This window comes from Gopherus flavomarginatus, chromosome 6, assembly GCF_025201925.1.
Source record: "Gopherus flavomarginatus isolate rGopFla2 chromosome 6, rGopFla2.mat.asm, whole genome shotgun sequence".
Taxonomy (NCBI): Eukaryota; Metazoa; Chordata; order Testudines; family Testudinidae; genus Gopherus; species Gopherus flavomarginatus.
This window is the reverse complement of record NC_066622.1, coordinates 61539178-61553228: the sequence shown is the minus strand read 5'-3', so window position 1 is coordinate 61553228 and position 14051 is coordinate 61539178. Positions and strand designations below refer to the sequence as shown.

The 14051-nt window shown below is 50.4% G+C and overlaps 1 protein-coding gene across 1 annotated transcript in view; it reads left to right on the top strand.

Moving 5' to 3' along the window:
• Positions 1-11278, top strand: part of LOC127054284 (zinc finger protein 560-like) — a 248869-nt gene extending 237591 nt beyond the window's left edge. Inside the window, exons 2-5 of the mRNA XM_050960367.1 lie at positions 5872-5955; positions 6647-6773; positions 8597-8679; positions 10954-11278. Of these exons, the coding sequence (XP_050816324.1) occupies positions 5884-5955; positions 6647-6773; positions 8597-8679; positions 10954-11121 (450 nt within the window). The 5' untranslated portion in view covers positions 5872-5883 and the 3' untranslated portion in view covers positions 11122-11278. The remainder of the gene's footprint in view (positions 1-5871; positions 5956-6646; positions 6774-8596; positions 8680-10953) is intronic.
• Positions 11279-14051: the final 2773 nt, after the last annotated feature.

Genomic DNA, 14051 nt, shown 5'->3' with positions numbered 1-14051 from the left:
AGTGGGTATTCACCCACGACAGCTCATGCTCCAATACGTCTGTTAGTCTATAAGGTGCCACCGGATTCTTGGCTGCTTTTATTACTACAACTCAGGCCTTGGCTACACTGGAGAGTTACAGTGCAGGTGGTGGCTTTTACAGCGCTGTAACTTACTCCCCGTCCACACTGGCAAGGCACATACAGCGCTGTATCTCCCTGGCTACAGTGCTGCATGTGCTCCACCTCGACGAGAGGAATAAAGAGAACAGAGCTTGTGATGCAGCGCTGGGGTGCCAATGTAAACGGTGATTAATCTTACTACGCTGTCACTGACCTCTGCAACCTTTCCATAATGCTTTTAAGTAGAGATAACGCTCTTTGTTTTGGTGTGATGCCTCTGTTTGTTTTGTTGTGAGCTCAAGGCTCCCGGAGCTCCTTATCTAAAAACCAAACACAGTTACTGTTTGCAGTGAATGAGCCGAGGCAGGGGGATCCCTTGGGAACATCCACAGCTGGTGTTTGCTTGAGGAGAGAAGCAGCCGGGTAGGCACGGGTGGGGGGGTCTGTTTTGGATCAGCGGCTTATCTGGTCTGTGAGGAAAAAAACAAAGGCGGCTATTTGCATTTAGTGAATGAGAGAGGGATGGGGGAGGAGGCTTGAACTTGCCAGGCAGGGAGCTGACACAGTGTCAGCTCCAAAAATCCACTCGCTCTGTCTCCCACACGCTTTGTGTCACACTGCACCCCACCCTCCTCTTTTGAAAAGCACATTGCAGCCACTTGAATGCTGGGATAGCTGCCCATAATGCACCACTCCCAACAGCGCTGCAAATGTGGCCATGACAGAGTGCTGGTAGCTGTCAGTGTGTCCACACTGCAGCGCTTTCCCTAAACAGCTGTAGGAAGACAGCTTTAACTCCCAGCGCTGTACAGCGGCAAGTGTAGCCAAACCCTCTCTAAGCCGACCCCTTATGAGAACAGCAGGGACTAGCATGACTAGATGTCCCGATTTTTGGGTCTTTTTCTTATATAGGTGCATATTAACCCCACCCCCATCCCAATTTTTCACATTTGCTGTCGGATCACCCTAGCAGGGGTTGCACACAGGGCTGCATTAACCTTCAGGTGCTGAGGTTTCCCTCTCTCCATTCCCAGAGCCTGTGATCAGGAAACAGACATCAGGGCTCCCAGGTGCTGCACAGACCATGACTGAGATCAGACCCCATATTATGCAAGGTGCTGTACAAACCCTGGCCAACACTGAGACACCCAGGAGGTTCCCCTCAATTTCCCTGAGCCTCTGCTCCCCAACTTCTTCTGAATCCCTCTGGCTCACCCCCCTCCCCACAAAAAACCCACCTTTCCAAACAGTCCTTCTTTCCTTGCCCCCTGATTCTGGTTTCACACCCTGGGACCATCTCCACTCTTTGTCTCTCCCCCTCCAGGTGAAGCAGAGATGGAGGCAAGTTCAGCCACTGGAGTCAGCCTCAGCGAGCACTGCAGCCGGCCCCGGGGGAGGGGGGTTGTTTGCAGACACAGGAAGGGAGCAGGGGGTGCTGGGAAGAAGGCAGCAGGAGAACAAAGCTCAGAGACCCAACGTGGGGAAATTCCAGGGGGCGGGGCTCTGACACATCCCAGTTGCGGGCAGCTCCTGGGGGCGGGGCTCTGGCTCAGCTCGGGGGCGGAGCAGCTCCTGGGGGTGGGGCTCCAGCACAGACCGGGGGCGGAGCAGCTCCTGGGGGCGGGATTCTGGCACAGCCCATGGGCAGGGCAGCTCCTGGGGGTGGGGCTCTGGCACAGCCCAGGGGCGGGGCAGCTCCTGGGGGCGGGGCTCAGGCTCAGCTCAGGGGCGGGGCAGCTCCTGGGGGCGGGGCTCTGGCACATTGTGACGCGGAGCCCGGGCTGAGCAGCTGCTCCCTTGTTCTCCACGAGCTGCCAGCAGCGCTGGAGCTGCCCAAGCCGGAGCGGAGCCGCTGTTCTCAGCTGCAGCCAGGATCTGCCCCCGGCCCCCCTGGGATCCAGGTGGGGACAGAGACTGGGGCCCGGGGGTTCCCCTTGGTGTGGCTGGCGGGGGCGGGAGGGGAGAAGCCGGAGCTGCAGGCGGAGGAAGGGCGGTGGGACATTGTGACCCGGAGCCCCTGGGGAATGAGAGGCGCTGGGGGGCGGGAAAGTGACTCTGCCCCAGGGAGCCTGGGAGAAGCTTTGGAGGCGCCTCGGCCCCAGTGGAGCTGCAGGAGGATCCGCCCGCCCGCCCCGCTGGGATGGGGAGGCCGGGGCCCTGCCGTCGTGTGGGGGGGAGGGGCGGACCCCGGGCCCGGCGGGGGGGGCGGTGTATTAAATCACTCCCCATAGCAATGTGCTACTCCCGGGCACTGCGCATGCCCAGTAACAGCCGCTGAAGCCGCTGCCCTTCCCCCTGCCCGGACCAGCCGTAACGTTTCGCCGGGCACTGGGGGCGGGGCTGGAGCGGGGCGGGGGAGTAACAGGGAGCGTGGGGGGGGGGCGGGCGCAGAGCAGGAAATTGATGGGCGGGGGGGGGTCAGGCAGCTGGAGGCAGGGTTCGTGGGGGGCTAAAGGGCACAATCCGGGCTGGGGGGAGGAGCAGGAGTTGAGCTCAGGGGGAGGCGCTGGCAGAGCCCCCCCCTTTGGTGTGATGGCGGAGGTGTCGGGTGGGGGAGGAGAAGCCGGAGTTGCAGGGGGGGGGAGGTCACTGGGGTGGGGGGGTAGATCTGTCTCTGTGCAGCCAGGATATTCCCGGGGTGGGCGGGGGAGGTGAGTTAACTGGATCCTGTCCCTGTTTTTGCCACTTCCTCCCACACACACATTCTCTCAAGATTTCCCCTTTTCTCTCTCATTATCACACGTGGCTATAAACTCCAGGGAGATTCTCCTCCCCACCCCAATGATCAGCTCTCTAATTGCCTCTGATTTTCCCTTTTCTCTCCATACTTCTCAAATGACAATTTAAAATCTCTCCGATGGGGGGTGGATTTTCCCACCCATTTTATCTGCAGCGATTTGTCCTTGTTTGGGTGGGAAATTGTTGCCCTGGGTCATTCCCCAGAACATGGCTCCCACTGGAGTGGGATGGGATGAGGTTCCCGTTCTCTACCAGGGCAGGGAAGGGAAGGGAGGAGCACATCCCCCATGGAGACTGCCCAGACCTCATTTCCCAATCCCCCTGCGGCCCCCTTCCATTGTCCAGGGAGCCTTCCAGATCCCCCCCGCCCTTAAATCAGCTCCTCAAAGGGCTCTGAGCTGCTCAAGTGAATGGTTGCCCCGTGGCCGGGGGGGACCATCACATTCTGTTTATGTATTGGACAGTCATATAAAATCCAGTCCAACAGTCCCCCTTTTCCACTAGTTATTTAATAGCAACATCAAATCCCCTCCGATCTTGGTGGTTTTCTCTCATGTTATCAAATGTCCTTTTTGACAGGGTTCTCTCTGAGTGTCTCAAAGATTGATATAAAATACCCCAAACATTTGCCCCACTTCTCTCTAGTTGTTTTATTTCTAATTGAATATGATGGGTTGTTTCCCAATGTGCTAAGATGCAGCCGCCTCTGGGGTGGATCCATGGTGGCCATTATTTGCTAGTGACTGCCCGTGGACCTTTCTTGCCTTCCAGGCCTTCCATTCTCCTGTTAAAGAAGCACTCCTCAGGCTCCCTCTGCCTGTGTGACTGGCCAGCAGGAGGTGGTGTTAACTTTCTAGCCACTTCTCACACTCTGTGAGGTAACACTTGCAGGGGCAGGGAAGGTGTCTGTGTGGGGAGATTGCAGCTGAAGGGGCATTGTGGTAGGGGGAGGCCGCTGGGTGGCTGGGCAGGGGGTACCCTAGTCAGGTTGGTGGGTTGTGGAGGTTTGGGGTTTTCGGGGGTGGTGGTTCTGATGTGCCCATCCCTGAGGCTATGGGTCCTGGAGGTGGGTATCGCTGGGGGCCTGGTGGCTGCAGAACAGTGGGGGTGGGTGTCTCTTGGGGAGGCGGGACAGAGGGTTAGAGGGAGCCTGGTTCTGTGCCAGGGGTTCTGTCTGTGCTTCCCCCGCTGGTTCCTGGTTTTGTTGCCATGCCCAGTGCACAGAGCTGGGGGAGGGGATCCCTGGCACTAGGTGAGGGCATGCCAGGGAAGCAGAGTGATGAGTCCCACTGTAAAGCATCAGGGGGTCATACTGGGCAGAGGAGTGGGTCCCAGGAAAATGTCAGGGTAGATCGTTCTGGAGGGTGGGGAAGTTCCTAGGCAGGCAGTGAGGGACTGAGTTCCCAGTGGGGGGGGGGGTCACTTGAGGGGCTACCCTGGCTGCTGGGGGCTCTTGGTGGGGGGAACCCTTTTGGATTCCCAACCTGGCAATCATGGTGTGGTGGGGGTTCTCTGGCCGGTGGGGCTTTGAGGGGTATCTGGGGTCCCTGGCCAGGGACTCTGGGGGCTGCGTCCCAGGGAATATCTGATGGGATCCTGGCTCGGGGGTGTCTGGGGCCCCTGGCTGGGGGGTCTGGGCTCTGGGTACTAGTGGGTGTCTGGGGGCTGCTGCTAACCATGATCCTTCTCTCTGGTCAACTTGTGCCAGAGTCCTGGCTCCTAGTCACCAGGTCACCAAGTCCATTCCCCAGTCACGTGCCCTGTCACTGTGATAACTTTCTGTCCACTTAGCAAACACCGTTAGTGTGAAATCACAGAATTTACTTTTCTCCTGCTTTGAAAACTGCAGGAACTTTCGGTTCCATTTGGAAAATTTTTGCCCCCAGTCCTTGTCCTAGATCTGCGGGGGTGAGGGAGGTGGGAAGGGAGTCAGCACTGCCACACGATGGTCTTTTCCACAGCATTCTGAACTCATTCTTTCTGAAATCCGGTGTCATTGAGACCGTTGTTAATCCAGAGTCACTGTATGGAAAGACAAGGAGTGATTCCAGATGGACAGTGGGTCAAATGAGATCAGCCATTCTCCCTGTGAGGAGGGGCTCCCATTAGCTGCTCTCCCCAGAGAGCTAAAGGAGGGAAGCTGCTCAAACACTCTGTCCCTCTCTGCTCAGGATATTGGTGTTCAGCTTCCTGGGTCAGATGCTGCAGCCTCCATTGTGATCTGGGAGACCAGGCTTGGCAGCTGCTGCTCCCCCAGTGGGGCTCTGTGCTGGGAAGTGACCTTAATTAAAGCTTCTTCTCTGCCCAGTCCAGGGGATGACTTTCTGCAGCTGGTCCTAGCCCCCTAGGGCAGTCCTGGGCCCTGTTACTACTAAATTCTGAGCCAGAGTCTCCAGGTAACTGAAAGACCTCAGGGAATGTCCTAGGGTCTGGCAAGAAAGTGACTCTGCACAAACAACACCACCTCATTTCTCCTCCCATTAGCGGTTGCCAGGAGGAAATCCAGCCATGGGAGAGCCAAGCCCCCAGGAATGGGACTGTCCCAGCTAGAGAGGCAGGGAGAGACTGAAAGGGGCAGTGGGAGAAATGAATGTGTGGGAGAGATTTCCAGCTCTCTAGTCCACCCAGACACATGTATTGCTGCATCCTGGGGCAGAACCACTTTCCAGTGAACAAAACAAGGATCAGACAGAGCAAAAGCCAGTTCCTGACTCCATATTCCCCCTGCTGGGGTGTGGCTGCCGTGGGGTCAGTGTCTTAGGGAATCCCCCACAGTGACTCCTTTGGTTCTGCTCTTTTCTAGCCTTGTGTTCAGAGAAGGGGTGAGGGGAGAGAGAAGCGAGGTTAAAAATGTGTCTGTGGACTTAGCCTGGCAGGAGGGGCCAGGTCTAAATTGTAATAAACAGATTGAGCATTTCCCAGCATGACAGAATCTAGGGTGTCTGTCTGCAGGGAAAGGGCCTGGGGGAATTGTGATGTGAAATTAACTAAAACCGGTTCTGAAACGCCCACAACTGCCCTTCTCCCCCAGACAGGCTGCAGAATGTTTTGCTCCAGCTCATCCCAGCCTGGCGTGGGACAGGGAAGAGAAATGGCTGCAGTGGAGTCAGTCCAGGTAGAGATTATCGGGGGGTTGCTGGTGGGTTCCTGCTGGAGGAAAGGGAGAGCAAATACACCAGAGGTGGGAAGGTTTGCAGAGTCTGGTTTGGAGGTTGGAGCGGGGCAGGAAATTCACAGCGTGGGGAAAGGAGGAGGCCAGGGTGTGTCAGACCTGCTGGGAGTTATTTACTAAGTGGCCTAGATTCTAGGAACAGACCCAGGAGGTTTGGAGGTGGAAATGCCCTAATTTGTGAAGAGAGAAAATAACCCACCTACATGGAGCTAGTCAAACTGACCAGACTCCTCGTGCTGGAGCCTGACCTCATTAACCATCAGCTGCTGTGAGATATAAAGGGGACACCCATGAGTCAGGCTTATTGGAGCTGCCTCTCCCTTCATATCCCGCTCCTCACAATGAGGAGGGTGTTGGGCATCCTACCAGCGAGCTCTCCCTGGACCCTGCTAGGGCCTCCATCTCCTGTATCAGTCAGTGGCTAGTAGGGGGTGATGGATATGCTGGGAGAGATAAGGGCTCTCTCTTCATCCCCTCACCCTGGCATTTGCTGGATACTCTGAGCCAGGTCGAGGTGGGACTCTCCTGACTATGATCCACCCAGAGCTTCCATTTGATTCACTCTTCTCTGCCACAAATAGTGGGACTGTGAGTGGGGCAGCAAGTCCTTAGTGTTGGACTCTTACTCTTTCAGGGGCCGGTGACCTTCAAGGAGATGGCTATGTATTTCACCAGGGAAGAGTGGGCTCTGCTGGACCCCACTCAGAGAGCCCTCTACTGGGATGTCATGCAGGAGAACTATGAGACTGTGACCTCGCTGGGTAAGGGTTCCTGTCCCTTCTGTTCTTGGAAGGGGAAATGAAGAGTGAAGGTTCACGCCACCCCCACAATGCCATCTGTACCCTGTCCTGTTTCAGCATCACCCCAATAGGCCAGTGACACACATAATAGCAGAGACCCTCCTCTGCTGCAGAACACTTTGGGAACAGAGCACAGGAGCCGTATTTCACAGTGTCAAATATCTCCTGTTTGCTGAAGTGAAACTGGGGGTTAGGTCTGGCATAACTGTCCCATACCCCTAATCATTTTTATTGCCCTTTTCTGAACCTTTTTCGAATTCCAATATATCTATTTTTGAGATGGGGTGACATGTGCATCCAGTATTCAAGATGTGGGTGTATCATGGATTTATTTGCTGTTTTTACAAATATGATCTATGAGATATTCTGTCATATCTATCACTTTCTTAATTATTTCCTACATTGTTCACTTTTTTTCACTGCTGCTGCACATTGAGTGGATGTTTTCAGAGAACTATCCACAGTGACTCCAAGATCCATCTCTTGAGTGGAAACAACTAATTTAGATCCCATCATTTTCTATGTATAGTTGGGATTGTGTTTTCCAATGGGCTGCACTATGTGCTATCCTGTCATCTAGTACTGCTGAGATCCTGGATTCAGTAATATCCCTGCCCTTCCTGTTCCCTTTCTCCACCGAACCCCGCCAGCCCATGCTTCCTGTTCCCAGCTTCCCCAGGATTCTCACACTGTCTCTGAACCTCTCTGTCAGCAAGAAGCAGTGCCAGGGACACTTGCCCTCTGTCTGGAGTCTTCGATTTCTGGGACATGGATTTACTTTCTCTGTGTTGTAAGAGGCTCTGTCATAATGAATGTCTGTGATGTTACCCAGAGTACAATCTGGACTGTTAAATAGCTGTCCCCTCAGTCCTCCAGCATGGGGTGCCTTTTCCATTGTTTTCCCTCGAGAACAGCCCCTCTTGGCCAATTAACACACAGTATCCAGCATGTAACTCACTCCCAGCTACACAGTATTGAGTGCTGCTAGACAGTCACTCATGAATTACACCTCAGGAGAAAACCAGCAAATTATCAAGTGCCCAACTTTCCCCCAGAAATGTGCATCTTGCACTGTCCAGCACGGTACTGAATGACCCAAACTCATATGAAGTCTGTCATTTCATCAGCGGAAAATGACATGCACCAGCTTGTTATCCGAAACAGAGTTTCCAACACACTTCAATCCACACATACTGGTTAGATGAACAATAAACCAAGATTGTTAACTACCAAAAACTAAAACTAGGCCCAGTCCATGAAAGGGGAACTCCCAGGAGAGACTGTATAAAGGCTGGAACATGAAACACCTTTGTAAACCTGAGACAGCTGCCTTGGGGACAATGACAGGGAGAATCCCCCAAAGTGACTCCTTTGTTTCTGCTCTTCTCTGGCCTCTGATTGTTCCTTCCAACGTGGAGTACTTTGCACTTGTCTCTACTGAATTTGATCCTATTTACTTCAGATCATTTCTCCCGTTTGTCCAGATCATTTTGAATTTTAATCCAATCCTCCAAAGCACTTACAACCCCTCCCATCTTGGTGTTGTCCGCAAACTTGATACGTGTAAGAGAGAGACTGTTACTGGGAGGGTTTCCCCATGTGTCAGAGGGTTACACCCTGGTGGGAGGGGGCTAGGCCTGTACTGGAATAAGGTCACTCTGTGCTTCACAGTGTGCTAGAACCTAGAATGTGCATTAGCAGGGGAAAAGCTGGGGGGAATCGGCTTGTGGAATGGACAAAAGCCTCGTCTGAATTCTCACACCTTGCCCTTTTCGCCCCGGCAGGCCAGAGAATAACATCCATGTTTGGCTGCAGATCATCTCGTCCTCCCAGGGGCAAGGAAATGGCTGCAATGGAGCTGGCTCAGGTAAGAGATTATCAGGGTGGCGGGCTCTGCTTGGACGTTGAGGAGCAGTAAATGCATAAGAGGGTGGGAATTGCTAGAGGTGGTGGGAAGCAGGAAATATCTCGGGTGGAGAAAGGGAGGGGACAGCATGTGAGAAACCTGCTGAGACTTGTGTAGTGTAGGGAGTGATGGGTTGTCACCCCCAGGAGGCAGTTTGTGGAGCTTCTGGGAACTGCTGTGTCCTCTAACCCTCACGCTGGGCTGGCCCTTCTCACACCGCTTTGCTGGAGATTTCGCCAGCCTCTCCAGGGCCTGTTATCACCCAACACAACAGCAGGTGGCGCCATGCAGCCAACTAAGCTACCTGAGTGCTTTACCTACGCCACTCAAGGACAGATAGAAGACAAGAGCCAATTTCCCACTGCCCCACCTTGCACACTTGCTGTAGTATAAATCCAGAATGATACCATCTTATAGTGCACAGGGATCTCTATAATGCAAGCTCATTAATGTAGTTCTCCTTCCCCTCGATATGGGACAGATGTGCACAACAAGCTGAGATTTTCCCCAGACACTTCACTCAAAATACGCTGGTTAAGATAAAGCATCAAACAAGTTTATTAACTGTAGAAAGATAGATTAAGTGATTATAAGTGATAACAAACAGATCAAAGCAGATTATTTAGCAAATAACCAAAACTCAGACTAAGCCTAACATACTAGATGGATAGAATTTGAATTAGCAATTTCTCACCCTGACTGATGGTACAAGCAGTCCCCCAAGTTTCCATACACAAGCTAGAAATCTCTTGATCCTGGGAGCAGCACTTCCCCCACATCCGTTTTTGTTTCTCAGGTGTTTCCAGAAGTTCTCTTGTGTGGAGAATGAGGTCAAGAGATGATGTCACACCCCACCTTATGTAACTTTTATATATGGTGGGAACCTTTTGTTCCAAACTCAGTTCCTAGTCCAGTTTGTGGAAAAATACAGGTACTAAAGTGGAGTTTAGTGTCATGTAGTCTGATCACAGGCCCTGCTGAGTCATAGTATCCATGACTCATAGGCTGGCTGAAACATTCACAGGAAAGCTAAGCTCTTCCACAGTCCATTGTCTTTGTTGAGCCATCAGCACTGTCTGGCTTCTTCATTGTTGTACCTGAAAGGCTCATTGTGGGTGTTACCCAGAGTAAGCACATTTGAAATACAGATACAGAGTCAATATCCATAACTTCAGATACGAACATGATATGTGCACACAAATAGGATAATCATATTCAGCAAATCAGAACTTTTCCAGTGACACCACACCTGATGCATCTTCTACAAAATAGATCATAATTATGTCCTAATCATATTATAATCATACCACTATGATGAATATGGGGGTGTAGTGTCAGATAGGTCCTAATTTCAAGGCACAGGAGTTGGGAATGGAACTTCCCCTCTTTGTGGAACAGGAAATAACCCTCCAGCCAGGGCTGGGACAACTTCCCAGACTCTCAGTGATGGAGCCTGAATCTACTGACATTTCATTAATTACCACCAACCCCAATCTTTGTGGCAATTGTAAACTTTATCAGTGATGATTTTGTACTCTCTTCTAAGTCATGGATAAGAATGTTAAATAGCACAGGGCCAAGAACCAATCCCTGCAGGAACCTGCTAGAAAGAAATCCACTCGATCATGGTTCCCCATTTACTATCAGAGTTTTTAATCTATTTAATGTATGCCGTGTTTATTTTGTATCATTATAGTTTTTTTTAGTAAAAATATTGTGCTAATCAAGTCATGTTCCTTACGGAAGTTTAGGTATATTACATCAATACTATTACCTGCAACCAAACTTTTGATCTCATCCAATAAGGATATCCCGTTAGTTTGATAGGCTCTATTTTCTCTAAACCTTTGTTAATGAGGACTACAATTCTGACCTTCTAACTTCTATTCTTTATGATTGACTTCCCCTTTCTTCCATATCTTTTATTTGGAGAGTGCTGGGATTTCTACCAGGGAGCCACTATCAGGGTCCAGAGACAGCCCCATCTCCTATATTAAGCTCTGGCTAGTAGCTATGTGATAAATGTGAAGACCCTGCTTCTGTCTGTCAGCTGGGAGACACAAAGGTTCTCTCTTTCTACCCTCTGATGCCTCCTGGCTGCTGTAAGCTAGGTGGGGTGGGACTCTGTTAACATGTGCCTCCCGGAGCTTCCATTTCCCTGGTGCTGCTGTTCTGTGAATAGTGGGGTTGTGAGTGGGTCAGCAGGTACTGAGTATTGGACTCCTGCTCTTTCAGGGGCCGGTGACCTTCAAGGAGGTGGCTGTGTATTTCTCCAGGGAAGAGGGGACTCTGCTGGACCCCACTCAGAGAGGCCTCTACAGAGATGTCATGCAGGGGAACTATGAGACGATGGTCTTGCTGGGTAAGGATTCCTGTCCCTTCTGTTCTTGGAAGGGGAAATGAAGAGTGAAGGTTCATGCCACCCCCACAATGCCATCTGTACCCTGTCCTGTTTCAGCATTACCCCAATAGGCCAGTAACATACATACTACCAGAGACCCTCCTCTGCTGCAGAACACTTTGGGAACAGAGCACAGGAGCAGCATCACACAATGTCAAATATCTCCTCTTTACTCAAGTAAAACTGTTGTTAGGTCCAGCATAATGAACAGAAGCTTCCTACCCCCAGCCTTCTCTCAAACCCTGAGCCTTCTCTACCCAAACCAGAATGTGCTTGGGGTGTAACAAGCAGGCGGCTGGAATCAGAGCTGCCAGTCCAGGGTTACTTATCATACAGACACTCAGTGCGTCCTTGAACGCTGGCTGGGAGTATCCAGACAGGGGAGCTCCAGCAGCAGAACACTGAATCTCACCCAGGATTACAGATGACACAACTCCCCGCTGATCTGGATTGCACCCCAGCATGTGAATATGGCCTAGGTTGGTAGTGACATTTCTTGAGACATGGAGAGTCTTGCTCCCATATCACCAGGTGTAATAAAAATAACAGGAAAGGCCAAATATGGAAAACTGATTGTTCAGCTTGCTTTTGACCTGCATCATATTTTGCAATATATTCCAAATAAGGAAATTAACGTGCAACGTATGTGTCATTGTTTGTGGTTTTAAGCTGTAAAAGGCTTGTGTGATTTTTAGCTCGGGAACAGTATTCCAATAGCTGTTGCCCCCTGCGTGCTTGTAACCAAGAAAAGAGCCTCAGGCTGAGCTGATTCAAATATTAATCCTGTGGTCGTTTTCCACAACAGCCTCAATAGGTCCCTGTGATGGAATGTAAGGCTACATCTAGACTACCCACCGTATCGGCGGGTTAAAATCGATTGCTCGGGGATCGATATATCGCGTCTCATCTAGACGCCATATATCAATCCCCGAGTGCGCTTATATCGATTCCGGAACAACACCAACCCCAACGGAGTTGCTGATTTGACAGGGGGAGGCGCGGACATTGATCCCGCGCGGTGAGGATGGGTGAGTAATCCGATCTTAAATATTCAACTTCAGTTACATTATTCACGTAGCTGAATTTGCGTATCTAAGATCGATTTCCCCCTGTAGTGTAGACCAGCCCTTAATGTCTTCACACCTTCCCCCTGCAGGAGAATGGCTGTTTGACCAGCTATTTGCCTTGCTGTCTCTGAGGAACTGGTCTGTGGGTGTTCCCCAGAACTGTAACTTTTTCAGTAATATCATACTGTAAAATCTCACATTTTTACATTCAGTGTTACTACACATTTTAACAGGAGGATAATATTCAGTAGGTTATGCGTTTTCTAATGATACCTCAAAAGCCATACTGGGTACAAAATTGATCATAATTTTCTAGAAGAGTGAACACAGGGGTACAGATTGACACAGTGTCTGTGTGTGTGTTCCCAGCAGATATGTGGGTATTTCAATCCCTCATAAGCACAATGTTTGGCATCTTCAAGGACCTGTGGAACTGGTCCTGGGAATTCACTAGTTTAGCAAGTGTGAGACTGCATGAAATTGTGAGACACTTTGGTATTAATAATAAAATAATATAATCTGATAAAATTGCAATGAATCATGCTAGGTATGCCATGTAAAGTGTCAGTGAAAATGTTATGATTTGCCAAGTATGATAATTTTGTTTCTATGTTTCTATCACCTTTGTATTGTGAGTTACAGATATGTAAGGTATATCTGTATTTCCAGACTTGTGCAGTTTTTCTGGGTGACACCCCCAGACATATTGGCATCAACATTGCCGAGCATGTTTGATGGCCCATTGAGGGTCATCAGCTGTACAATGAACCTATGGACCAAGGGGATACACCTATTGAGTCAGCAAGACATGCCGGGGTTTGCCTGTGTAATGAAACCTCCAAAGCTTTTCCATGCCATGTGCTGTGAAGCTTGTGTTTGGGACACAGGAAGTACAAGCCACATGGCAAAAGGAATATAAAGCGCAGCTGCATCATCTCCATCTTGTCTTCAATCCCCCTTCCTACCTCTGGAGTAACTTCTCTACAAACTGAACCCTGGAACAAAGGACTGAATGACCCATCCAAGCTGTGGATGCGTTCCAGACAGACTTTCAAGCCAGCAACTCACCAATACTGCTAAGAACCTGATATATCCATTTTGGAATGTATCTGACTGCTTTTCCATTTAAATTCTTTCTGTCTTTCTTTCTTTTAAAACTTTAGTTTAGATGCTAAAGAATTGTCTGGAAGGATGGAATTTAACTTCATTCTTTCATTTGTTCTTTCTTCTAAACATTTAGTTTAACTGCTAAAGGATTGGCTGGCAGCATGGTATTTTGGATGAGATCCAAACCTGGGTAATGTGGCTAACCTTCTACCCACCCACTTCCTGGATCCAATTAGGATCACTCTCCTGCTGCCCTCTGGCCATGCTGTATAACAGTGAGGAGAGTTTTTAAATAACCTCTCACTGTACGGGACCTAGTTGCTGATTAGGAGTCAGAGTACTGTCATGCAACAAAGGGGGCCGTGTGATTTCTTTTTTCAGAGTCTCGTTAACCAGTGTGTGGGATCAGAAGCTCAGTTTGTGACTGGTCAGTGAGTTTAACTTCAGTGTTAACCATCAGTTTGGGGAGCATCTGCTCTCCCTTTTTCAGCCTGCTCTGACCTTGGCATTTTCAGTGAGGACTGCCCCAGGCACACTAGGTCACACTAAGCACTGAAGATAAATTAATAGAATGTTTTTGATGATCAAGTTGTATGAAATCAACTGAACTCCTTTGTTTTCTTTCATCTGAGCGGAGTTTCTGGTTTTCCAACATGATATGATCTCCCAGCTGGAACAAGGGGAAGAGCCATGGGTCCCAGAGCTCCAGGGTTCAGAGGAAAGAGAGATCCTGAGATCTCCCCGCACAGATAAGGAAA